This window comes from Artibeus jamaicensis, unplaced genomic scaffold (genome assembly GCF_021234435.1).
Source record: "Artibeus jamaicensis isolate MK-2021 breed Jamaican fruit bat unplaced genomic scaffold, CSHL_Jam_final contig_2259, whole genome shotgun sequence".
NCBI classification, from domain to species: domain Eukaryota; kingdom Metazoa; phylum Chordata; class Mammalia; order Chiroptera; family Phyllostomidae; genus Artibeus; species Artibeus jamaicensis.
The window spans coordinates 1,717,589-1,744,122 of NW_026521468.1; the positions used below are offsets into that span (position 1 = coordinate 1,717,589).

General features: G+C 48.6%; 3 protein-coding genes across 5 annotated transcripts; 1 reads left to right on the forward strand and 2 right to left on the reverse strand.

The window, feature by feature from the left end:
• Window positions 1–1,299: 1,299 nt before the first annotated feature.
• Window positions 1,300–10,707, reverse strand: AARSD1 (alanyl-tRNA synthetase domain containing 1). Its single transcript, XM_037148696.2, has 12 exons — window positions 10,601–10,707; window positions 10,320–10,451; window positions 8,042–8,201; window positions 6,207–6,264; window positions 5,609–5,765; window positions 5,396–5,512; window positions 5,032–5,162; window positions 4,770–4,836; window positions 4,512–4,603; window positions 4,031–4,085; window positions 2,902–2,996; window positions 1,300–1,529 (listed from the first exon to the last, which is right to left on the reverse strand). Exons 1-12 carry the CDS (start codon window positions 10,637–10,639, stop codon window positions 1,394–1,396), a joined length of 1,239 nt encoding a protein of 412 aa, XP_037004591.2. The 5' UTR covers window positions 10,640–10,707; the 3' UTR covers window positions 1,300–1,393.
• A 993-nt stretch (window positions 10,708–11,700) lies between these two features.
• Window positions 11,701–17,013, reverse strand: PTGES3L (prostaglandin E synthase 3 like). 3 transcript variants are annotated; one of them, XM_053660572.1, is made up of 7 exons: window positions 16,462–17,013; window positions 15,780–15,893; window positions 15,608–15,674; window positions 15,403–15,501; window positions 13,836–13,925; window positions 13,095–13,148; window positions 11,701–12,399 (listed from the first exon to the last, which is right to left on the reverse strand). In XM_053660572.1, exons 1-7 carry the CDS (start codon window positions 16,467–16,469, stop codon window positions 12,373–12,375), a joined length of 459 nt encoding a protein of 152 aa, XP_053516547.1. In that variant the 5' UTR covers window positions 16,470–17,013; the 3' UTR covers window positions 11,701–12,372. The 3 variants fall into 3 exon arrangements, with proteins under 3 accessions (XP_053516547.1, XP_037004601.1, XP_037004607.1); XM_037148706.2 differs by having other exon boundaries at window positions 11,701–12,597; XM_037148712.2 differs by having other exon boundaries at window positions 11,701–12,597; window positions 15,780–15,940.
• On the forward strand, window positions 16,993–24,788 carry RUNDC1 (RUN domain containing 1). Its single transcript, XM_037148682.2, has 5 exons — window positions 16,993–17,512; window positions 19,916–20,074; window positions 21,266–21,464; window positions 22,098–22,217; window positions 22,647–24,788. Exons 1-5 carry the CDS (start codon window positions 17,015–17,017, stop codon window positions 23,510–23,512), a joined length of 1,842 nt encoding a protein of 613 aa, XP_037004577.2. The 5' UTR covers window positions 16,993–17,014; the 3' UTR covers window positions 23,513–24,788.
• The last annotated feature ends 1,746 nt before the right edge of the window (window positions 24,789–26,534 follow it).

Here is a 26,534-nt window from a genome sequence, read left to right on the forward strand (position 1 = left end):
CTTGAACATTCACGGTTGCGTCTGCAGGCTCACGACACCCGAAAAGCCGGCACTGCCCTCACTGCCTTGTCATCAGTGAGACTGGGGGTTGAAAAGGCGAGGTAACTTCCCCAAGCCAAGTACAAAACCAGAACTTTTAGTGTTTTCTTAAAACACTGAAGTGTGAAATCTAGCCTCATGGAATAAAACATACACATACACTATACTGAATGTTATCAAGCAAACCCCTATGTAACTGCTACCCAGGAAATGGACCCCCCACCCCACCCTGGCCCCTTCTCTGTCCCGCTTCGCTCCCCCACCCAGGGGATGCTGGCCTGACTTCTCACAGTAATCACTCCCTTGCTTCATTTTCTTCATTATTTTACCATTTAATAGATGTACAAAGCCAGGGTTTGTACCCCAGTCTCTGAAACCCCAAAGTCTATGCTCTTAACCTCAAGATAATGCTTCCTCTTGTTCTATCAGCTGCTGAACGATGAGTTTAAATCTCCTTTCACTTGTGAATGTTTCTCCTTTCAGACCTGTCACTGTCTGCTTTATGGATCTTGAAGCTGTTATTAGACACAAATTTAGAACTTTATCTTCCTCTTTTCATTACATGTCCCTCTTGATCTCTAAGTGATTCTTAAAGTATTACAGCTTATGGCCTTAGAGTCTCATTTAACTCAGTTTCATGATGCTACCCCAGCTCTCTTTGGATTAGTCTTCACGGTATCTCTTTCCATCTTTCTTCTGCCTCTGTAAGAACTGGAGCATCTTTCTACTGTATGTTTTTATAGCTTCTTGACCTATTTGCAAAGTCATTAAAATTTTACAGTTCTGAAATATAAGACTAGAAAAAGAAATAAGGAAAAAGCAAAAAGATGTGAGTAATGCCCTGGCCAGGTGGCTCAGTGGGTTAGAGCGTCATCCCACACTACACCAAGGTTGCAGGTTCGATCCCCGGTCAGGGCACATACACGCAGCAACCAGTGAATGCATGAATAAGCGGAACAACAAAATCAATGTCTGTCTCTCCCCGCTGCCCCTCTCTAAAAAAATAAATACATGTTTAATGTGAACGAGTCTAAGCCCTAGAACGAGCCCCCAGCCTGACTCGCACTCTCCCTCGGCAGCTGGGTTTCGTGAAGAGAGGCTGCAGCCGGGTTCCGAGAATCGGTGCAGTTCACCGACATCACACTCACTCACGCGGGTTGTGTCTAATGGGACCAAAATATGGGCTGTTTATTCAGATGCTTACTGCATAAACACACTAGTGTTTACCACATAAACTAGTCACACTTAGCACCACAATCATCGCAAGTCAAACTATTTTATTGTCCAAGAGACTCTTTCTGGGGACCGCAGCGGCCCGCTCGCAGCGGCAGGAGCACAGACGGGCTCCGAGTCCTCACTCCTCGGCGCTCTGGGTGCCCACGTAGTCCTGGAGGAGCACCTGCGCCTCTGCGCGCCGGCTCAGCGCGGCCGCCTTACCCTGAAAGCGGCCTTTCTTCCCCGCTCCTTTCCCCTCCAGCACCTCCGCCACCCTGGAAAGCAGAGGTAGATACATATGGTCGGGGGGAGGGCGGTCTTCAAGGGAAAAGCCACCCGGAGCAGCCTCGAGTCTTTCCCCGTGGGCCTGGGGAAGGGAGAGGAAGAGCAGTAGCTGGCTTCTAGAAATCCTTCATAAATATACCTGCACGTGTGCACAAAGGAAACACGCCTCGTTTACTGTGACTGGAAACAGCAGGAGTGTCTGGGTGAATCACGGCCGCCTCCAGGGAGGAGGGTGAGTGTGCACTGGAGTGAAGGGCCGCAGACGTAACACCAGAGGGGGGCGGCAGTGAGGCCAAGGGGGGGGAGGGCCGGGGAGGAGGGTGGGACTGTGGCAACGTAGACACACGTGTCCTGTCTGAAGAGGACGCCCCTGCGCAGGCCCCTTGTAGCCACTGCCAGGTGGTGTGTGAGCCCAGTATTGCCAGAAGAGTGCTTTTCCCCGCCTTTTTTTGAGAAAAGCTAGAACTATGTATTTCAGCCCTGGCTGCTGTGGCTCAGTGGACTGAGCACTGGTCTGTGAACTGAGAGGTTGCTGGTTCGATTCCCAGTCCAGACACGTGCCTGGGCCGCAGCCCAGGTCCCTGGTTGCAGGGGTGCAACCGGTTGATACAGTTCTCACACATCGATGTTTGCCTCCCTCCCCATCTTTCTAAAAATAAATAAATAAAATCTTTTAAAAAATTAAAATAGCACACAGGCCAAATCAGTCTGTAGGCCAATTCTGGCTGCCTGTCAGGAACCTCTGTTCTAAAGGCTTGTTTTCCCACAGTGCTTCGAGTGAGCACATACTCCCCGCAGCCACTCAGGACTTTGAAAACTCCTATTGGGAAGAATGGGGGGGCACTACGCCAACACGTCTAACTTAAAATGAAACAAAAACAATAATGTAAGGGGAAAGAAACCCAACCAAGTTCTGGATTTTCACTAACAACTGCATCAGTGCCTTTTTTTATTTCATTTCAAAATCCTAAATTTCTTCCCCCAAAGAGTTTGTGCCTCTGCTTTGCCGGTGCCTCAAGCAGCTGCTTTATCTGCCTGCTGGTAACCCAGTACCTGCGTTCTTGTCTCACTTATGAATCCCAATTTCCAAATGAAAATACAAAGCACATGAGCTTTAGGGCCAAAGGCCCTGAGTTCAAGACTCAGCTCTGCCACTTGGTGAGATCCCAGGCACGTGGTGTACGATCCCCCACCTTTAAAACTGGGAACGAGAGGTGGAGATAATGATTTCGGCCCACCATCAGGTCTGTGATGTGGATCGAACTGAGACTGCAGATGTGGTGGCCTCCGTCATTGGCGAAGGGCTGTATCGGGTTAGGCTTACAGGCTCCCCACCCGGCAAGTCGGTCCACGGAGGATTACCTGGGCCCCAGGGTCTCCACGGCCTCAGCCGGCCCTGCCAGTAAGAAGAGGCCGGCGCCCTTCTCATCACCCACAGTTAAGAACAGGAGTGTCTCCTAGGAGGGAAGACAAGGAGATGAACCCTGATACTTAAGGATCTGGGATCAAACCCTCTAACCTGTGCACTATGCTCAATCTCAAGCACAAATTTTAAACCATATTGCAATTACAAATACATCAAGTCAACACACTGTATACCTTAAAGTTATACAATGTTGTACCTCAATTCAAAATAAAACAGCCCCCCCACCCGCACCCACACCGGCCAAATCACCAGTGATGAGTGATAATGCAGACCCTCCACCCTGGCCCACCGGAGCCAAGAAACTTCCTGAAAGTGACCACAGAAACTTCGGTTCAACACTGAGAAGACACGCCCGACCATGGCCAAACGTAAAGTGCCTTTCATGACCTGGTGGCGAACCTTGGCAGCCTGGCTGCCACGCATCCCCTGGGCACCCCACACTTCCGAAACCCCTGTGCTTCCCTCCGCCTGGCCCCCTCTGCTCCCTAGTTTGTGGCTGCCTAGCAGTCCTCAAGGCCCCCGTCCGTCGAACCTCCCCACCCTTTCCGGCAAGGTGCTCCTTTGCCTCTAGCACTGAATTATAAGTGGCGACGGAAATATGAAAAGAGGCATACACACTGCTTTCGCTGGAGAGGTGTCCCAAAAAGTGGTTTTGGGAATAAATATGAAAGAGAGATCTGGAAGTTGGGAAAGACCTGGAAGTTAGGACTGTCGGGACAGGGAAGGGCTGCTGAAGCCAGAGCAAAAGGAAAATGGAGGACGGCCTTCAAAGGGCCTGGTCGAACCTCGTGTTTCCAAAATTAGCCCTCAGCGCACACAAACCTGGCTGGCGCACAGGAGATCCAGCTCTGTAAAAGGCGCTTGGAGGCTGGTAAATGTCTCAGGCCCAGAAAGTCAACACCACAGACCCAGCCCAACACCTAAAGCAGAGCTTGGCTCATAGCTCTGATCGTAAGAAAACAGGACTGAATGAACCGCTATTCCCTGCTTTTCCACGGCAGCTAAACTAAGCCCCTCATTCAGGTCTCTGCCCAGGGCCCACAGAGAACCTCGCGCTCCTCTTACCTCTGACCCGATCTCATTGGCGATGATGTTCATGAACTCAGAATCACCCTCCTTCCTACAACAAAAGGCACAGATGTGAGATGCACCTTGGAGAGGGAGCTGGGAAACTGCAGGACACCCAGCCTGCCTGCTGCCTTCTGTGTGAATCGCAGACACCCTTAGCAAAGACTAAGAGCGCTGGCTGAGGGCCACAGGACGCCCTTCTCAGAATCATCAGTCCATGTTAAGCTTTGCATCTACTTCTGTCTCCCTTCCACAGGACTCACCGAGGCAAAGACAGATCTGGTGGGTGGTGAAGGAGGTGAGGGATGGTGATGAAAGTCAGAGTGAAGATACATCAAACCCAAGAGATCTTACAGGTAACACCTTTCTTAGGGTCCACCCAGCCTTGAGAATGCCAGTGAGAGACCCGCCAGCCACCATGCAGGGCCCACGGGACAGGCCAAGCCCCAGAGCCTGCCGCCCCCGCCTGGTCTCTCACCTGTGTAACGAGACCACACCTCCCCAGTCGGGGCTGTTCCTGAGGCTGTGGGCAACGTGCACAGCCAGGTCTCTGAGCAGGTTCAGGTTGTTCTAAAGTGGGTGGAGAAGGTAACAGGAGAGCACCACCTTCCCTCCACTTCCCTCTCCCCTCCCGCGCCCCTGGCAAACCACACGTGTGCTCAGGTGGAGAGGCTGGGTCCGGGCAGCCTACTCCGTGCTGAGCCCACGCCCCCTCCAGCCTCCAGGGACTAATCACCTTCTGCAGGAGCCTGGTGGAGTTCTGCAGCTTCTTCACTGCTTCCACGTGGTCCTCTGCCCCACACCTGCAAGTGAAAGGCCCGTGGAGATCTGCCCAGCTTCCCAGTTGCTTTTGGTGTTGGGCACGCATCCACAGCACTTAACATTTTCGAGGACATCTCAGCCCGCAGAGAGATTATTCTGTCTGCCTTACGGGCAGGAGAGCTAAGCCCTGGGGGGTCCAGGCCCCGAGACGCAGGAGGCAACCGAAGGGGGCATACTTAAGCAGCGCGGTCAGTGCCTTTTCAGTTCCGTAACTTCTCTCCATCCACTTCAGCACCCGGTTCCCAGCCAGAAATACCAGGTTGGTTTTGTTCTTTTTCCCCTTCTCAGTGCCCAGAATCTTAATGACCTGCACGAGGCGAGGGGGTAACACACGCTCACACACACACGCAGAAGCCACAGTGGGTGCTGGGCAGCCCAAGGTAAGAAGACACCCAGACCTCCCCTCCATTGGGAGGCAGAAAAGGGGCGACTGCGCTCAGGACCCCCTAGCTGCGGCCCCCCAGCACTCCCAGCCCTGTCACAACCCCACACTCCCCGACACCCTCTTCCCCAGCCGTTCCAAAGCCCTTCTTCGCCCACCTGAAGGTCGCTGAGATTGCTCACGTGGGTCCCACAGCACATGTTGGAATCAACATTCTCGATGGTGACAACTCGGATGGGCCCTGCGTGGTCATCCGGCAGACCCCGGCCCCTCACCTGGAACACAGGGGAAAGCGAGGGGCGGTCCGAATTTGGAGGAGGAGCCCCCGGAGGGCCTATCTGCAGAAGCCGCCCCACTGGCTCGTCCCTCACCTGCTCCACCTCAGGGTCGTCTAGGCTCAGCTCTCGCACGTTCACGGGCACCCGGTCTCTGATTTTTTCATTGGCATTCTGCTCAATGGCAGCTACTTGCTCTGCCGACACAGAGGGGCCGTCCAGCTCAATCACACACCGGAGTCGCCCTAACTCCCTGCCAGAAGAAGTACAGTGGCCACAGAACGCTGATAATGACAGCAATAATAATATAAGAAATTTACAGTTTACAAACCATGGCCATGTATATTATCTTATTTCATCCGCACAAAAATTCTGCAGGCAGATCGTCACTTCCATCTTACAAGTGAGGGGTAGGAAAGGACATGACCAAGGTCACGCAGCCAGGACTCACCCTGCACGTCTTTAGACTCAAAATTCTACAGTCCTTCCTAAGCAAGGGCAGGTATCTCCCATCTCATCCCAGTGTCTCCCCTGAGAAACACACGGTCGTCCACCGCGCCTCTTCAACACAAACAGGAGAACACAGCAGACTTTGGACACTGCCCTTTCTCCCCCCCCACCCCCGGCCCATCACTGGGGAAGGAGCCAGCAGTCAGGGGCACACCCTATAGTTAGTCTGATGCCTCCAGCTCACCACGATGTCGTCTTCAGCCCAAAGAGATGGTCAGCGACCGCTGTGATGAGATGCTGCGCTGAGCAGAGAGAACAAGGGACAGGAGAGTGAGCAGCACAGATGGCCACACGGTCCCACAGCATCACAGAAACTCTCCCTGTCAAAGACTTAGCAGGCAACGGGTAATATTCTTGAAATACTTTATTGAAAATCCTCACGAGATTTCTGCAAGAGGCTTTATGATGCCATTTTACAATGAGGAAACTGAGGCCTAGAAATGTCAAATAATCTGCCAAAGCAACGTGGCTTATCGGAGGCGGGATCGGAACTGAGGTCGAATGTGCCACACTCAGTCAATAAATATTTATCAGGTGTCTACCACAGGCCTTAACATTAGAGACACAGCGTTATCCCTGACTGATGACAGTGAGGAGGAGAAAGAGAAGAAATTAACTAAGAAGGCAATGGAAATAACACAGCTAAAAGCTTTGGAGGCAGAAAGAAACAGGATGTGTTCAAGGAATAGAGAGAAAGGCCAGTGTGGCCAGGAGGCAGGGAGCGAGGGGGAGGGGCACCAGCTGAGGCTGGGGCAGCAGACAGGCAGGGCTTGGGGGCCGCGACAAATGCAGCTTCACCGTGGGCAACAGGAAGCCTTGGAAAAGCTTTAAGCGGGAGAGTGACATGATCAGATTTTAATTTTTTATTCTAAGCCTCACCCAAGGACTTTTTATTTGCCTTTTCAGAGAGAAGGGAGAGAAAGAAACATTGATGTGAGAGAAGCATCGATCAGATGCCTCCACACACACCCAGAATGGGGATCCGTGCCAGGACCAGGGGTCGTAGGTGTCCGGACCAGGGCTGCATGCACCCCTGCCCATGCCCAGACCAGGGATGAACCTTCAACCCAGGCATGTGCCCCGGCCTGGAACTGGACCTGCAACCTTTAGGTTATGGGACAACATTCCTACCACTGAGCCGCACCAGCCAGAGCCAGATTTTAACTTTTAAAAGACTGCCGGGCTCTTTTGTGAAGAACAGGCTGCAAAGAAGACTGAATGTGGGGAGACTAGCCACGAGGCCGTCACAGAGATCTGGGGAAAGACCGTGAGAGCTGGGACTGAGATGATGGCGCTGACAGTGGGAGGAAACAGAGACACATTCAGAAAAGAAACCAGCAGGACTCCACGACCAACTGTGATCCCCACAGAGGCGTCTGCACTAACTTCTGGGATCTCGGCAACTGGGTGGATGCTAATGCCCTGCACAGGGCACAGAGAACCCTACAGGAAGACTAGGTTTGGGGGAGTGGGCAACTGTTTTTTCTTTCAAGATTTACTTATTTTTAGAGAGAGGGGATGGCAGGGAGAAAGGGAGAGAAACATCGATGTGAGAGAGAGACCAATCAGGTGCTTCTCCCATGCGCTCTGACCAGGGACCAAACCCACAACCCAGGCACGTGCCCTGACCAGGAATGGAACCACTGAGCAGCCTCTTGCCTCAAGGAATGACACCCAAACAGGCCACGCTGGTCAAGAGCACATGCTGGTCAAAAGTCACCGAGGCTGAGCGACTTTTTAATTCCATATTGGACATTTTGAGTTTAAGAAACCTATGAGATATCCAGATAAAGATACCAAGTGGGAAGTTAATAATACTCAAATACAGCCGTTATTCGATTACTTTTGCTCATATTGCTCTTCTAACATCTAATGTACCCTGCCTCAATCGGAGCAGATTCTGAATGTCTGTCTTTTCCAAATGGCTAACTCCCGGAGAACCCAACCCGTACTTCCATCATCGTGGTGCCCTCCCGCCCCCCACACACAGCACCTGCCCTCCACGTTCGCCGCACCTACCTGAATGCTGCTGCATGTGGTCGAACCTCCGCTCCCAGTCCACGCGGATGTGGACCTCAGTCCCAGGGGTCAGGGGTGTCTGTGTGAAATGATCAGCCTCGGCCCCCCGGCGGGTCACTCTCAGCACAGAGACGTCATTGATTGTGCCACGGTCATCGGGCTGAGGAAAAGAAGTAAGAATAATCCGTGGTGGAGGGCAGGGCTCACCCCAATTCCTGAATACAAAGATCCTCTAGGGGAGTGTGTGAGAAACACAACCGGAACCAGAGATTCCCTATGGAATGCCAAGTGAGGCGGTTCCGCTTGGTTCCATGAGGGAACTGTCCCATCCTCTTCACTCTGAACCCCTATATGCTGTTCTACAGAACAGCGTACCAGGATTAAAACAAAGATTGTAACTACAACCAGGAAGATTTCTGTAAAACCCAAAGAACCTTAATCCTCACTCTCATTCCCTTAGTTTAGATCCTTATCTTTCAATAACTTCTAAAATGATACAAATTCTCCTCCTTCCCTCCACTCAATTCTCTGCACTGCTACTAGAATCAGATTCAAAAACATTCATCCAGCCCTGGCTGTGTGGCTCAGCTGCTTGGAGGGGCATCCCGTACACCAAAAGGCTGCGGTTTCAACTCCTGGGTAGGACACATACCCAGGTCACAGGAGGCAAGCGGCTGATGTTTCTCCCCCACTCTTTCCCTCTTCCTCACTCTCTAAAAATTAATAAAACATATCCTCAAGTAAGGATTAAAATAAAAAATAAAATTACACTATTCATTCATCTAAAAAATGTATCAAATGCCTACTGCTTACAAGTCACTGTGCCAGCCTAAAAATATAACGTAAACAAGACCTGATCCCTCGTGGAGCTTCAGAGTCTAGAGACAAACAGACCGGACATGTGAACAAGTCACTGCGATACGATCTACCACAGGCTGCAACATGAAAAAGGGAGTGATTCTGGGAGCTCAAAGGAAAGAGACCCAACCCTCTTTTTTTTTTTTTTAAGATTTTATTTATTTATCTTTAGAGGGGAAGGGGAGAGGGAGAGAAATGTCAATGTATGGTTGCCTCTCATGCATCCCCTGCTGGGCACTGGCCTGCAACCCAGGCATGTGCCCTGTCCAGGAATCAAACCGCGATCCTTTGGTTCACAGGCCTGAGCTCAATCCACTGAGCTACACCAGCCAGGGTGAGACCCAAACGTTTTAAGAAATCAAGGAAGACTTCCTAAAAGAAGTGGTGTATAAAATGAGATGTTCTATGGTTGCCAGAGGTCGTGAATTTTCTTCAGCAGGTCAGAAAACCTCCATGTTGGGAAAATCCTTGTAATAATGATGACACTGATAGGAAACTGGGACTTTGTCACTATCAAGTTTACCGAACATGTTCTCTCATGGCATTTCTCTGCCTAAGTACCTTCATGGCTTACCACAGCTTCCTGGGTGAACTCCACACACCTTAACACATCCTTTAGGGACCTCTGAACCACTTACCATTTCAAGGTCATCTCCAGCCCTTCCTCAATCTACACACACCGGAGACTCCAACCATATCTGACTATTTGCAGTTACCCAGACTTGTCACATTCTTTCAGGCTTCTCTGCCTCCATCTACGCGGTTTTCTCTGCTGGAAAAGCCTCTCCCTCAATGCCCACCTTTGGTGTTGTTATCCACCTTTCCCACGTTCACACTGGACCCTGCTGCTACCCAGTCATAGCTCTGCTAAATCTGCCCTGGGTCATGCTTGCTCATGGGAATTATTTTTAGTACTTGTCAAACGCCAAGCTAATTCCTCCCTCAGGGCCTTTGCACTTGCTACTCCTGCTACCTGGAGTACTCACCCCTCCCCCAGCAGCATGACTAGACATTTACAATGGCTTACCCCCTCACTTCTCTTAAGTTGCTACCTAAATAAGTTGCCTCCTACCAAGGAGAATATCCTATTACTCTCTTTCCCTCAGGCTTTAACTTTATTTATAGCACTTACCTATTAATAATTTTGTCTGTCCTCTCCAATAAATACTAATAGTCTGTGTATGTAGAGGCACTGTTTTGCTAAGCCCTTATCCTTAGGGCCTGCAATAGTACCCGAATGTGTTACAGCTAGGTAAGTATTTGTTGATAAATATCTGCTGAACGGGCAAATGAAGTGAATTGAACTTCCAACGTGTTCATTAACGGCTGGGGGACGGAGGGGCAGGAGACCATTTTCTACCTGTGCAGAAAGGGTAGGGGCTTCAAGGGTGTGGGGAGGAGGAAAGGAGGTGCCCGTTACCTGTCCCCCACCCTCAGGGAAAAGCAGCGTGTCTTCTAGCACCACTTGAAACCCGCTCAGCACTTCCTTCTTGCCGTTGCTTCCTTCGATTTGCAGCTCCGCTGGTCGGCACGACACCACGGTGGTGGTGAACTGAACAGAGACACGAGCGAATGAGCCCCGAGCCCAGCCCTCGGTACACCCGACTGAATCTAGCTCGGCTGTCCTTCCAACACGGCGCCCTCCTCCCGCACCTCCCCATCTGTTTAGCAGCATCAGGTTCCTCGCCAAGCCCGCCGCACCTCCCGGGCGTAGCTGTCACGCTGACAACGGAACGCCATCTCTGTTTTCTCCCAGGGACGCGGGGACTGTACGCACAGTAACGTCAGGGGCGGACGGATGCCGAAGGGGGACAATTCTCATCACGGGGCAGTCTCTGCGCGGAAGCTAGAGAGCAAGCAATGGGGTGTGATTGGGACAAATTTATTGAAAACGCGACTTGCACACATTCCGGGCTATTTAGCAACTGTTGTAGGACTATGAAAATGACCAGAGGACAAAACTGTGTCCTGAACTTGTCAAGGCACTGAGTTTAACCGACTGGGCTCCGGGGATGTATGTTACGTAGCGGTGGTGATAGTACTGGCTTGGGAGGCAGCGTGCCTAATAGAAAGGTAATGCAAGCCACATGTGTTAATAATATATTTTATTTAACTCAAAGTATCCAGAATATTTTTCATCATGTAGTAGGTATATAAAAATAAGTTTTTTCCCCATACAAAATTTTCGAAACCTGGTGTGTATTTTACACTCACATCTCAGTTCAAACTGGCCACATTTCAAGTACAATGTGTGACTAGTGCTACGAAACTGGACCATGTAGATAAAGAAGCTAACAAGCTGCAGTCAATACCTTAAAATTTTAAAGCATTTAAAAGTTAAAATTAACTTTCTTTCTGCTCTTTCAAATCAACTAATAAGAAGCCTGAAAATTCCAGATGTTTCAGAATTTAGAATTTTTCAGAATTTAGGATTTTTTAGGTAGTAATGGAGAGAGCACACTCCATATATTACCTGACAAACTCCAGTTGGAACTCTGGAGCAAAATCACGTAATCAAACTCTCTGACATCTATGCTGAGAAATACACTAAATGGAAAAACATACTACAAATAGCCTCGCATCATTTTAGGTCATGTGTTGCTGCCAAATAAGCTTTGGTGTCTTTTTTTGGTCAGTTTTCAGAATTGTGAATGGGGGATGTGCTGTACAAATTCAAATCCCAACTTTGACACTTACTGTGACCTCTTTGATCACCTATGAAGAAAAGACCTAATTATGTTAAAGGGTTGATATGAAATTCAAACATTTTAATGAGATAATAAATAGTAAATTGTACAATATAATACAAATAGAACTGTATATTAGCAGTTTTCCTTCTAATTTAAAAACTAGTGTCAGCTTTAAAAATATGAAGATTTCTGGCTGGTGTGGTGGCTCTGTGGGTTGAGTACCGGACTGTGAACATAAAGGTCACAGGTTTGATTCCTGGTCAGGGCACATGCCTGGGTTGTGGGCCAGGTGCCAGGGCATGCAAGAGGCAACCATCAATGTTTCTCTCACACGTTGTTTCTCTCCCCTTCTTTCTCTCTCCCTTTTCCTCCCTCTCAAGACTAAATAAAGTAAATAAAAATATAAAGAGATTTCTGGAGTATGCAGGAAGCTGAGGCGCATTTCTGGCTGGTGCTAGGGGTGGCGGTATGAGCCTCATAGCAAAAGGCTGGATTCTGCTCTGAAAAACCAGAGCATAGATCTGTGCATCAGGAAGGCCCTGTCCCTGTGGGTACAGCCTGCCTCCACCATCTCCAGGAGGTAGCAGTACAAGCAGGAAAGAAACAGACCAGTTCCTAGGGATTTATTATAAACCATCTGCTGCCTCTTTGGCTTCTGCTCTACCACACACACACATGCTCAAATACTCGAGACAGCCCTGCTGAATGGCCTGATCACAGAGATTTCAGCCAATTGGTAGGAAGTCAGAAGTACCACCAGTCTACTCCTTTGCTATTCTGCCATCAGATACAGCAGCCATAGTCAAGTGCCTAGGAAAAAGAAATAGGAGGACCCTTAATTAAGAGCTTCTACGAAAGATCTGAGATCCCAGAGGACACTGGTGCACAGCCAAAGAGCTGGACAAGGGGCCAGGCTTGTCAGAATGACTGGACGATGGCTGCAACATCCTCCCCAGCTCTGCTGCACAGAAGTTAATTATTTGTTGCATCAGCACTGTCAGAATCATCCTGGGAAAAAAGAAAAAGACAAAAGCACCTGTAGAGTATGCAAAGAGTGAACATTTGTGTTCATAAACACTGCTCACTCCCTTGTGCTCTCCATTTGCTTTTGTGATGTTCTGAGTCACATAACTTCTTGGGAGGCTAATACAGAAGGATTTAAACTTTGGAAAACAAAGTAAATCACTAGGACTCAATGAATAGCACTGTGTCATGTAACATTTAGTTTCAGAATTTCAATTAATGCTACTGCTCCGTACAGCTGTAAAGGTAGTCAGCAGGGCCGGATCTGTCCTAGGATGGAGAAGCAGAGGGAGAGACAGAAGTGAGGAGGGTCTTGCTGGGGTTTTCAAGCCTGGAAAGTATTTGACTCCTGTGTCAAATTCAAATTTGGCTAACACGCTCTAAGAACTACTGTGTGCTAGGAACAGAGACAGGAGCTTCCTAGCGTCTTATTTTTAAGGGCAAAAGGGAAACTGAAGGGTTGAGAGGCAGGCTTTACTTACATCCAGATCATCCATGGCAGGGGGAGGTCTCTTGACTTGGACCTTGTTCAGAAGCTAGTGGGAAGAGAAAAGTGGTCACAAGAAAGAAGAGCAACCTGCATACTGATAGACCCTAGAAGAACAGCCCCAGCCAGACAACTGCCCTATCTTTAAAGCCCCCAACACATCAGGGGGATCAATTAGAGAAAAGAGTACATTGACTTTCTTTTTTAAAAGGAAATTTAAACACACACACAGAGCACCCTCCTTACTAATCCAAGTCAGGATCTGCGAGTGTTTTTGCAACTTAAATAACTGGTGCTGAAATTCTGAAACCAAATAACACATGGTAGGGTGCAATTTATTGGGAAATAGTGACTTTTAATGTGAATTTTATGCTGCTGCTTAGTTTGAGCTTCCCACGAAGTTGTCTGACTCAAGAAAATGCACACATACAACACAGACAATAGAGAACAAAAGTTACAGAAGAAGAGAAAAAGGTTTAGCCAAACTTTTCAGAACACAGGCTATACTCTATGAATAGTGAGTGAGTCTATGTATACAGTTTCACTAATAGAATATTTATTTCTCCCATCCCTACTAAATAAACATTGCATAAAAAAACATAAAGAATATCAGCACCAATGAGCAGCCGGTCTGGGGAGCTCACGTATTTCTGCCTAGCCCCGATGACAATCCTCCATAGAATGTGTACAGGGAGGGACACAGAAAGTGATCAAGACGGGCACAAAACGGCATTACCTCTGCATAATGTTCCACCTGAGCCAGCTCCACCTCTTCATCCCCTTCCCAGTCTCTCCAGTTATCAAAGTCCACAGACAACCACACTGGCTGCAAGGAGAAGCGCGGACAGTCACGGGCCAGGAGGGCAGCAAACATACATAAAGAAGTGCGGTTGTGTGCACAGGAGTACACTTGGGGAAGAAGGTCAGTGGGAGCAGTCTTCCTAACAGCACCCCTCTGACTAACCCCACCTCAGACTGCCACGTCAGCATCACCATCCATACAGATTTACCAAGAACCTGTTAAGCACAATGCCAGGCATAGTATGGAAAAGCACAGAAACACTGCCCTCCAAAAGCAGGTGGACCAGGGAAATAACACACCTGGAAATATAACTGTCATAAAGTATCACAGAGTCAACCAAGCAAGACAGGGACAGCCCTTCGAGGCCCATGTTCCAAGTTCCGCACTTAGACAGACAGAGAAGTCATTCATTTAACGGACATTTATTGAACACATACAATGGGCCAGACTCTGAGATTGGCATTGGGATCACAAAAATGTTTAATGCCTAGTCTCAGCCATCGAGAAGCAAGTAGAAAGGGGACATGTAAGTGAATCATTATAATACAATGTGGGAAGAGCGGTGGTAGGTTGTACAAGGATATTTTGGGAATCCAGGCATCTTGGAGTCATGTAACCTTGAAGGATGAGTGGGGGTTGGGTGGGAGAAGGTAGTGGTGATGGAGGCTTTCCAGGAAGAAGGCTCAGCTTGAGCAATGATACAAAGCCTGATATGTGCAAAAGAGCTTCAAGCAGCTTGCTGTGGCTGGAAGGTGAAGTTTGAGGCAGAGAGTAAAGGGATGTAAGACTACAGTGGGAGGAATAGCTAGGGCATGATCTTATATGTCATGCTATGGTGCTTGGACTTCAACCTAAAGGGCAGAAGTTATGAGCTCAAATGCCTGAAAGAGTCAGGAAGATAATGAAAAGCAGTAAAGTGAGTTGGACCACATGTCCCATTTAAAGCTCTCACTCCAGGCACTTGGGAGTTTTAAACCAGTGTGGCCAAAATCTCCATTTTTCAAGAGAAGCTAATAATCTGGATTTGTAGGTGAAATCTCCACATTTTCATGTGTCAGCAACTAATCAAAGATCCTAAATATCAGTAACCAGACAAAGTAATGTTTAATACTTTGAAGAGTACTAAAATAAATTTGAGAGCCAGATCCAACTAGTAGACAGACTATTTGCAGCCTTTAGGAGAAAAGAAGACACCGCAGAATCTTCGGGAAGGGTTTGACAGTCAAATGTGTGTTTCAGACAGACCATAATGGGAGCAATGCATTACACAGATCGGGGGTGGGCTAAAAATACACAACAAATTCCACCCAGTGATGCATGAGGCATGAATTAGGAAGAGATAAAGGAATGGATTTGATATTACCAGGAAGTCAAAGAGTCAGGACCCCAGCGAGGGACTAAATGTTGGTGGGGAAAGGAGGCTACGGAGATTCCCAGACCTAACTTGGGCACCTGCCTCCATGGGCAGAGAGCACAGGAGAAAGAGCAGGCCACTCCCTACCTTGATATCCTCCTTGGTGAGCCGGGGCCAGGCCACTTTCTCCTTCCATTTCCTCACAAAGCAGGTAATGGAGCGGCCAGAGCGTTTATCCTGAGAGTCCTGCCAGATAGAGAGGCTCATTCTGAGGGTCTGAAGTTTAGAATCAACCTCCGATTTTTCCAGGCAGGCTTCCCATCCAAACCTTACTGTCCCACCCCATGCTTACCTTGGAGTTCACCTTGGCATAGAACTCAATCTCATTGTACAACTCCACTCCATCAGCATTCCTGCAGCTGAGGAGACAGTGCAGCTGAGGAGATGCAGGAGGGAGTGTGGGGGCATTAGGAGAAGGGAAATGTTCCCGGGAAACCGGGTTCTGCAGAGCAGAGGGCCGTTACCTGAACACAATGCGGTGGTCTTCAATGAGCACGTGGACATCGGTGCTGTCCTCAACACAAAACTCCATGAACACATACTTGGGCCTGTCATACCACAGGGTCCGGGCCTGCTGCCTGAAGAGGAGTTGAGGTGGGGCTTCGTAGGGGTGGGAGAGGGAAGACTGACAGCATTTGGGAAAGATGAGAGGAGGGGAAGATATGGGATGTTTTATGCCACAGCCCTGTCAAAATGGAGCTAAATGAAACAAGAGGAGGTGGGAGGAGGGTGATGGGAATGGGTATGTGTGGCAAGGGTGAATCTGGGGAGAATCAAAAGCGTTGAAGTAGAGTGGACCTTGGCTAGGCAGTTCAGTTGGTTACAGCACCACCCTCCCCTCCGCCTTTTTTTTTTTTTTTTTTTTGAACGGAGGGGAAGGGAGGGAGAGAAACATCAATATGTGGTTGCCTCTTGCACACCCCGATGTGGGGACCTGGCCGGCAACCCAGGCTTGTGCCCTGACCGGGTATCAAACCTCAGGGTGGCCAGTTTGATACCCACTCAGGGCACACACCTCTAACCACCCCAAAGTTATAGAGACCTGGGATCTGGGATTCCCATTAGAACCTCGAAGAACCTCTTGCGTCCAGAAAACGTGGGGCAAGGAATAAATCTAAAGGAGAAAAGGCTACCAGAAACACTCACCGTGCCATGGTGGCTCCGCTGCCCAGTGGCGTTTGGCACCCGAGGCAGGGGTCGCTATCTTTAGATCCTGGTGACGCCCCCAGCAGCTGCCTCTCCTTATATGGTCGGGGAAGGTTTTAGAGGCCGAGAAAACGTGGCCTTATAACCAAGGGAGCTGCAGTCCGGAGAGACTTTAGGACAGCATTACCCCTGCAGCCCTTCACATGTCCGAGTCTCCAGAAATGCGCACATTTAGGATGAGACAACCCGCCCTCCGGAACCAGGGCAGGGGCTACACTACATTAGATACGCATGGAATGACTCGACCCCGGCTTCAACCACCTGTTTCTCTAACGCTTAGTATATCCAGTGCCTGATTCACAATACAGAATTCATACAGAGTTCAATACAAAATTATTGGCCTGAATTAAATCTTCGGGGAAGGTCCGCCCTCCGTGACGTATAAACTCGGTGACACCTGAGCCCCGCCCACCCGCTCTGGGGGTTCCCAGCCCACGCGCCGTTGCCAAGGCAGCAAGGGGGCGCGGCTGACGTGCGGGGCGTTTCCGGGAAGATGGCGACTGTCGAAGTAGCTGAGGAACCGGTAACGGTGGTGGCGGCGGCTGGACCAAAGGCAAAGGACGAAGAGGAGGAAGAAGAGGAGTCACTGCCACCGTGCGAGGCGGTGCGCTGGGCCCCGGTGGGGGCGGTGGCGGAGGCCGGTCCTGGGACTACTGCGTTCTCAGAAGAGGCGGCTACCGAGGATCCCAGCGCGACCCCGGGCTCCCCTCCCGACTCGCCCGGCCGGACACTGCGGCGGCTGCGGGCTGAGCGGCGGCGGCTGGACTCCGCGCTGCTCGCGCTGTCCTCGCACTTCGCGCAGGTGCAGTTCCGCTTGCGCCAGGTGGTGCGTGGGGCGCCGGCGGAGCAGCAGCGCCTCCTGCGCGAGCTCGAAGACTTTGCCTTTCGCGGTTGCCCGCATGTCCTGGGATACTGGGGGCCCGAGGATCCCACCAGCGACGAGGGCGACGTGCTGCCGGGGAACCGGCCGCAGTTGCGGGGCGAGGACCAGGTGAGCACCTGGGGCCGGGCCCCGAGGGATATGGGAATAGGAGGGATTGGGTGGGTGGACGGCGATGCTGATGATGGTGGAGGTAGTAGTGGTCCAAAGCCTACCTGTCTAGGTGAGTAAGCGCGTCCGGGTCGAGAAGATTGAGACAGGTGTGAGGAGCCCGCTGAAGGGCAGAAGGACTGAGAAGCATGGGAAGGAGATGTCCATCGAAGGTATAATGACGTAAAGGGCAGAGGAGCAGTAAGCAAAGAGTATTCAGAGGGCAGTAGAGCAAGCAACCAAAACAATGCTGTTCCCGCTCACCTTACCAAGTACTTAAGTCCTGGCACATTTGCTGATAGAATGCCCCGACCCTGGGGGTTGGGAAAATCGGCTGGTGAAGAGCAAGTTAATTGGAAAGCATAGAAATTTAGATCTGCTCTGTCGTGCTTTTCTGGAATAGAGAGAATCTTTCATCTTTAGACTTGTGTGATTGAGAGCTTTGGTGAATAGCAGAGGATCTAAGCAATTAAAAAGAAACGACTCCTGAATTTTCCAATGCTGGTATTTCAAAACTCCTTCCACGTTCTGCTTAATAACTAGGCATTCCAAATGAGGTTCCTTTGGTAACTGGCAAGATTCATTCAATTAGCCAACCTCGGGAACTTGGGAGAATCTGGATGCCACACCAAGGAAGCATTGCCTTACAGTCTTTAAGTCTCTGGACGTGTGCGTTTATAGATCGGTGTTGAAGAGACTCCCTGTCTTTTCTTTACCTTTTTATTCTTCAGGCTACAGCCCACATGTAGCTTTCTTCCAACTTAATTTGGTTTTTACAAAACATAAACAAACAATACGCTGCAGAAAGAAAACACAAAGAGAAAACCAACCCCACCTGGTGACCAGAATGGCTGCTGACTGGTGGGTGGGCTGTGGGTGCAGCGTGGATGCCTGAACACTCTGGGCAGAGGGGTGATTTGGCTCAAGATTTCATAATGCTTCTCAGAATGGTGCACAGTTTAAAACCTTTGAGTTTACTTCTGGAATTTTCTATGTAATATTTTTAGACATCAGTTGACTGCAGATAACCAAAACCACGGAAAGTGAAACCGCTGATAAAGGGGGACTGTTGTGTTTAGAATGTGTCCTTCTGTGCCTGATTCAGTAGCAGAAACCAAACTTGTATTGAGCACTTACCTGTGCTAGGCCCGGAAGGTACAGAGTCAAAGCCTTTGCCTGTAAGGAGTTCATAGACTGGAGGAGACAGAACCCTAAATAAATGACTATAATGCGACCTGAGCTAAGGTGGAAGCGTGTACAAAATATAGCAGAGAAGGAAATGATCAGCTCTGCCTGGGGAAATCAAGGAAACCTTCTCAGAAAGGACAGCTAGGCCCGCGTTAAGACAGGAAAAGGAACAAGATTCTAACAAAATCACAACACTCAGAAAGCATTGGAGGAGTAGCCTGAGAAAAGGCTTGCTTCCATGTTGAATAAAGGTAAACAAGAGCATTGCTTTTTAAATAATTTGGACAAAAAGTTAATTTGTTATTTTCCATTTGTTCTCTCTCATACCTTACTTCTGGAGGGCTTGGTAAGTACCATCTTAAGGTTAAATTTAATATCCTGTAGATTTTGTATTTAAAATGTAGCCAATGCCTACATGATTTGCTGGGTTTGCTTTGTTTTGATACTCAAGAAAGGTGTGGAAGAACCCATGTTTGAGTATATATTGGCAAGATTTTACTACCCTGAAGGGATTTTAATAATTTAAATGCAGAAACTGCCTGGTGGCCCACAGTGGGAAAAAGAGTCACTGCTTAGAGTAACTTACCAAACATTTAAAAAAACAACAACAAAAATTCCCTTCTTCCCACCCCCATCACTTGGCTTTGGATTTTTTTTTCCTTGCCCCAGGTATCTGCGTTTATTCTTTTGATTTTGCAGACATCTGTAATACATTGGAGGGGCTTTAAATCTAAAAAACTGGGTATAAGTTATCAAGCCTTCCTCTACAAACTTAATTCCATATCCCCTGCACAAAATTTTCAGGAGTTTTTCTGTGGTAATTGGCTATGGAGGACGGCCGGGCTAGTCCCTGGGAGGCTTCCTTGTCTAAGATAAACTGTCTCAACCCTAACTAGACCTCTGGGGGTGGGGGGCAGCAATCTTAACAAAAGGCCCTATTGTATTCATATCCCGTTTCCAATGAGGGACACATACTTTCTTAAAGAAAACACAAAGTTAATAAATTTCCCTGTATGAAATTGTTATTTTTGAGCCTATTTTAAAAATTCCATATTTCACCTGGATTATTTGGAAACCTTTTACATTTTGTTAGTCTTTATTGGCTTTAGAGGTTTCTTGATGAGCCCTGAATTTTTCTTTCCCTGTAAAATACACTTAAGTCTTTTCTCGTCTTAGAGTGAGCAGGAGAAACGGGAACGTCTGGAAACCCAAAGGGAGAAGCAGAAGGAACTGATACTGCAGCTCAAAACCCAGCTGGACGACCTGGAGACGTTCGCCTACCAGGAGGGCAGCTACGATTCCCTGCCGCAGTCCATGGTCTTGGAAAGGCAGCGGGTAAGCAGCTGGCAGGGGCGCTTCTCCCTCACCTAAGGTCACCTGGCTCCTTCCAGTATTTGTTCTTCCCTAGCTCGTCTGCCTGGGGCCTTGTGAGAATCCCTTCACTGGCTTAAATCAAAGGGAGAATTACCGTTACATGGGACCAGTCTTTATTCACACGTGGAAACACAAGTTCCAAAGCCTTATAATATGATGATTGGGCTAAATCTTTTTGTTGGTTATTATTAATAATACTAGTAATGATATATAATAATAGTAATACTTTCATTTGATCATTAAAACAGTTCTACTTGAGCACGTTATACAATATAAACTAGTTTTTTTCCCCACAACCAGTTGATAAATATACCAGGAATCCAGACTGACTTTAATGCTGTATTTAAGCAACATCTGGGTAAACAAGTAAATCTGCTGGTAGAAATACAGCTACAGCCCTGGCTGGTATGGCTCAGTGGATCGAGCACTGGCCTGTGAACCAAAAAGTTGCTAGTTCAATTCCTAGGCAGGGCACATGCCTGGGTTGCAGACCAGCTCCCCAGTTGGGGGCCTATAAGAGGCAACTGGTTGATGTTTCCCTCACACATCAATGTCTCTCCCACTCTTTCTCTCTCCACCACGCTCTCTAAAAATAAATGAAGTTTTCAAAAAAAAAGAAAGTACAAAATATTTAAAAGAAAGAAATACAGCTATAGCCTCCCCTACATGTTTGTGTCTCTCTGTGATGTGGCTGCGTCTCTGGTGGGAGTTACATTTCATAGGTTTCATTGTTCTTAGTATTGTCACTAGGATATTTTGACTGTAATGTACACTGATGTTTTGTAAATATTTTTCTTTTGTTGCCTAGAATAGGACAAGCAGGGAAGAGAGGCCAGAAACTAAAAGAAACCAGTATTTATTCTCTTGGGGACCTTGGGGGAGGCCGATATGAGGCTTCTTGGGTCATCAGCCATTTGGGGTTATTCACACTGTTGGTCCCCCAAGTAAAGGTCGCCCGGCCTGGTGGGACATCTGCAGTGAGAGGAGCTGTGTCTCCTTGCCTCGATCAGCAGTTGTCTCACAAATTTGGGAGCTATCTATGTCTTCGATTTCTATTTAAATATAGAAGGTGTGCTAATAAAGATTCTCCTTCTTCCTAATCTTCTCTCCAAAAATTCCAAAGGGTGTGCTCATTGCTTGTGGTCTTGATAGGTGATCATAGATGAGTTAATAAAGAAACTGGACATGAATCTGAATGAGGACATCAGCGCACTGTCCACTGAAGAGCTTCGGCAGCGTGTGGATGCAGCTGTGGCTCAGATCGTAAACCCGGCCCGAGTGAAAGAACAGTTGGTTGAGCAGCTGAAAACTCAGATCCGAGACCTCGAGATGTTCATCAGTTTCATCCAAGGTCAGAGGAGGGTGGACAGATGCTGTGATAATTCTATGTACTATACGTACTGATACCTAAAGGTGCCAGTCTTGATGTACTATTTAAGAGATCTGATCACTAATAATGGAGCCAGCATAGTAGAGTAGGAAGAACATGGACTTTAGAACCAGATAGTGAAATCCCAGCTCTGCCATTTACTGACTGCATATCTTCGGGCAGGTTCCTAACCTCGTTAGTCCCACCCTTCTCACCCATGAAATGATTCATGCTTCCTTCACTCAGCAAATATTTATTGAGCCAACTACTATATGCCAGTCACTGTTCTACACAATTAAATAAGATACATGTGTAAGTCTTGTCTCGTAGTAGGCATTAGTAAATATTCTTCCTTTAAAACTCTGCCATCAAGCCCTGCCCTGGCTGATGTAGCTCAGGGGATTAAGCGTGGGCTGTGAACCAAAGGGTCACCAGTTCAGTTCCCAGTCAGGGCACATGCCTGGGTTGTGGGCCAGGTCCCCAGTAGGGGGCACATGAGAGACAACCACACATTGATGTTTTTCTCTCTCCCTTCCCCTCGGTCTAAATTAATTTTTTTAAATCTGCCATCAAGAGGCTAAAGAAGTATCTTCTCTTTGGAACTTCTGATTCCAGATGAAGTGGGAAGCCCACTGCAGGCAGACAGTGGGCACTGTGAGTGCAAGGCCAGTGGGAAGACAGGAAATGGCTCCACCAGAACTGGCAGCAACAGACTGCCTTCCGGAAACAGCACAGGTAAGTACAGCTTTCAGAGTAGGCAACTCTAGAGACAGAAGGTGGATTTGTGGTTGCCTAAGGCTGGGGGGCGGGGGCTGGTTGGGAAGAAGTGGGGAATGGGAAACGCTAATGGTACACAGTATCTTTTTGGGATGATGGTTACACAACTCTGAGTACACAAAAACCACTGAATTGTACACTTTAAATAGGTGAATTGTTTGGTATGTGAATTGTATTTTAGTATAGCTGTTATCAGCAGAAAAAAGAGAAGTTCAGTGGTATCCTTAACCGAAAAGAGTAAGTCCAGTGACATCCCGATTGGCTGTTGGCTTTATGTGGGACCCATACATAGCTCAAAAGCAAGACTTGACTCCAACTCAGGACTTGTTGAATGGACCCCTGTATCACCATGGCCCTAACTGATGTGTCTTTGTGCTCTCCAAACAGCAAAGGCAGAAGACGTGAAGAGAGTTCAGGAGACGGGGCTGCACCTGATGCGGCGGGCGCTGGCAGTGCTCCAGATGTTTGCTGTCAGCCAGTTTGGTTGCACCACGGGCCAGATCCCACAGAGCCTGTGGCCAAGGGGCCAGGCTGACAGGGACTATACCCCCTTACTGAAGAGGCTGGAGGTGTCCGTAGACAGAGTGAAGCAGCTAGCCTTAAGGCATCAGCCGCACGACCATGTAATCACCTCTGCCAACCTCCAGAACCTCTCTCTGGGAGGCAAAGACGAGCTGACTATGGCAGTGCGGAAGGAGCTGACAGTGGCCATCAGGGACCTGCTGGCCCACGGACTGTACGCCTCCTCCCCGGGGATGAGCCTCGTCTTGGCCCCCATTGCTTGTCTGCTGCCAGCCTTCTCCTCGGCCCCCGAGGCCATGCATCCCTGGGAGCTCTTCGTGAAGTACTACCACGCTAAGAACGGCCGTGCTTTTGTGGAATCCCCAGCCCGGAAGCTCTCCCAGTCCTTTGCGCTGCCTGTTACAGGAGGCTCTGTTGTGACCCCCAAGCAGAGCCTCCTGACAGCCATCCACATGGTGCTGACAGAACATGACCCCTTTAAGTGCAGCGCAGACTCAGAGTTGAAGGCCTTGGTGTGCATGGCACTGAATGAGCAGCGTCTCGTGTCCTGGGTGAACCTCATCTGCAAGTCGGGCTCACTCATTGAGCCACACTACCAGCCCTGGAGCTACATGGCGCACACAGGTTTTGAGAGTGCCCTCAACCTGCTTAGTCGCCTTAGTAGCCTCAAGTTCAGCCTCCCTGTCGACCTGGCTGTGCGCCAGCTCAAAAACATCAAAGACGCCTTTTGATGAGCATGCCCTGGCCCTGCCCCAGCACCTTGCTCAATAAAGACAGATGGTTAGGCTTCTGAGATAGGAGGAGAGAGCAGGAGGAACAGTTAAAGATGTTCTCTCTGGCCAGATGACTGCCAAGTCTGCCTTCCCTGCTAGCTTGGCATCTCAGAAAGAAATTCTGAGACTCTCTTATATAAAGGTCCTTCCCTGGTGTGTAACCACAGTGTACATGTTGCACATGTATTTGAGCCTATACAAAAGAAATCAGTCCTGGCATACTGTTAATGCACCAACTCCCGATGCCAAGTCCGACTTTTAGAAAGTCCAGGTTTCTCTAACCATTCTCTTAATGATGGTAAGGGACGACGACATGAGTGAGTTTTTGGTCTGGGAAGACATTTGAATTGAGGTTCCTATAAATCAAGTTGGGGGCCAGGGTCAGGAGAGGCTGTGTATGTATATTCCGTAGCTGCCTCTAAAGCCAGCAATGTGGGAATATTAGGAGAATAGCATTTCTAAGAGCGTTAACCACCAGTTAATTTTAATGAGCCCTTTTTCATACGGAGGTAAGAACCGAAGTCTGCTCCTAATGAGGTGGTCCCCCTCTCACGGCACAGACAACGACAGTGGTGCGGTTTCAGGAGGGTTTACAAGGAAGGACATCCACCACCTGGTACCGTGTTTGTGGCAGGTGATCTTTCCTCTGTGCACCTCCTAACGAGACGCTGGCAGGCTTCTCAGGAGCAGATGCATTAGAGGTGTACTTCTCAAGAGAACCCTTGCCACCGAGTCAGGTGTGGCTAGGAAAACACATCAGTGACCAGCAGTGCCTCCCTCCTGGGCGGAGACTCCCTTTGTCCTGGAGGCTGGATGATGGAGGTCTGGTCGTGTGTTAAGCACTGCAGCAGGGGTGGGAACATGACACGTGGCTGCTGATGGACAAGGGAGGGGCTGAGCACTTCATCGTAAAACCGACTCTAGAGCAGTCCCATTCGGTCCTCAGCGTGTCAGCCGTTTTAGCTCACGTTTGCCATTCAGCCTACATACTACTCCAGGACCGACCAGAGTCGGGCAGAGTGTTACCACGTTTTCGGAAACCCAGCAGGCTCCCAGCACTACTGATTCAGCATGTTTCATGTGTTAAATTGCCAGCTGCACTTTACCTGTGCACCGTTATTTGGTGCATTTTAACTTAATTTTTTTTCAGCAACATTAAGATGTATTGTTGAAAATTTATTAGAATTAGTTTTTCTGTGTGAAGCAGAATAAATGTAAATATTACGGAAAATTATATATCTGTGGTTGCTAACAAATCTAGTATTTTGTATAGATTCTCTAAAGATCTTAGATCCTTGGCTTTGATCTGTAGGTTGGTCTGGGCATTATCTGCCCGTCTGAGTGAGATCATTTCCTTGAACTGTGTCTGGCTCCTGGCCCTTCTGCCTTTTCTCTGCCCTCTGCCCTGGATCCACTCAGCTTTGTTGGTGGCTTTTTCCCCCCTGAATAAATTCACTAAAAAGTGCCCTTTATCATCCCGTCTCACCCAGGCCTGCACTTCCATCCCCGCGGCAGACGTCACACTTGCCACTTTTGGAACTGGCACTTTTAAACCCATTTGTCTGGATACAGGGTGGGTAATAACTCGTATAGCCCTGTATCACCCCAATATTATCTTTTTCTAATCCTCAAAAACTAGTCTATGTTAAGGCCTTGCACTAGCATTGTGGGGATAATTTTTGTGTGTGCCATCCTGCTGTAACTCTCACTACTTGTAAGGCAGGACCTGGTCATCTCCATCTTATTTTTTTTTAATACCGTTTTTTTTTAAAGACTTTAAAGATAAATAAATAAAGAGGGGAAGGAGAGAGGGAGAGAAACATCAATGTATGGTTGCCTCTAGTGCATCCCCTGCAGGGAACTGGCCTGCAGGGAATCTGCCTGCAACCCAGGCATGTGCCCTGACTGGGAATCGAACCATGATTCTCTGGTTCACAGGCCCGTGCTCAGTCCACTGAGCTACACCAGCCAGGGCTTCATCTCTATCTTATAGCCAAGGAAGAAGAGCTGTAGAAAGGCTGAATGTTTTGTCCAGGTCTACCTGGACAAAAGAGCTGGGACTGGAATTCGAGTTGCCTGAGTCCACACCTTCCAGTCCAGTTCATATACTATCATGTTACCTCACTGAATCACGCTGCTTCTGGATCTTTTGTTTCTCTCTCTCCTTTGTCCACACCCTCACTTCAGGGAAGAGAAGATATTTTCCACATATTTGCCAGAAATGTCAGCTGCCAAAGAACTAGGCTGCAGGGAGATGGGCAGACACTCACTGCTCCGCCAGGTCCTGCGTGAAGCGAAGACGTGTGGACACAGTCCCACCAGCATCCCAGCAGGTACCCGCTACTCACTGGTACCATCTGCATTATATCAGGACAGAGCTCTGCCCTTGGCTTGGGGTGAGGCAGACAGGACAAGGGAGGAGAGGAAAACAGCCAGCCAGTCTAAGGATGTGCAAGTGTAAGATGAAAAAGGGCCATGGGTGTGTATCCAATCAGAGTGCTGGGTCTGTTACAAAGATTTCTAAGGTGCTCTGCATTTATTCATTATTGAGTGCCTACCAACGGCCTGGGCCAGGCTAGATGCTGAGGAAATAGACAAGAAAAACTCCCTGCTTTCAAAGAACATACATCTAGCTAAGGAGATACCAAGCCAAACAGAGACGTGGGTGGCTTATTAGAACACGAATTGTGGGGTCCCATCCCCAGAGTGTTTTATTCAGTAGCTCTGGAATGGGGCCTGAGAATTCACATTTTCAGTAAGTTCCCAGGTTTTGTTGCTGCTACTAATCTGGGGACCAAGCTTTGAGAACCATTGATCCAAACCAACTAAGATATGTTCTATAATAAAGATAAGTACAGATTAGATTGCCGAGGGAACACAGAGAAGGGTGAGATTAATTCTGCCTGTGAGAATTTTGAAGTGGTCCTGAAGGGTGTACAGGATGTTGCCTGGCTACACATAGTAGAGGAGGATAAAAAGA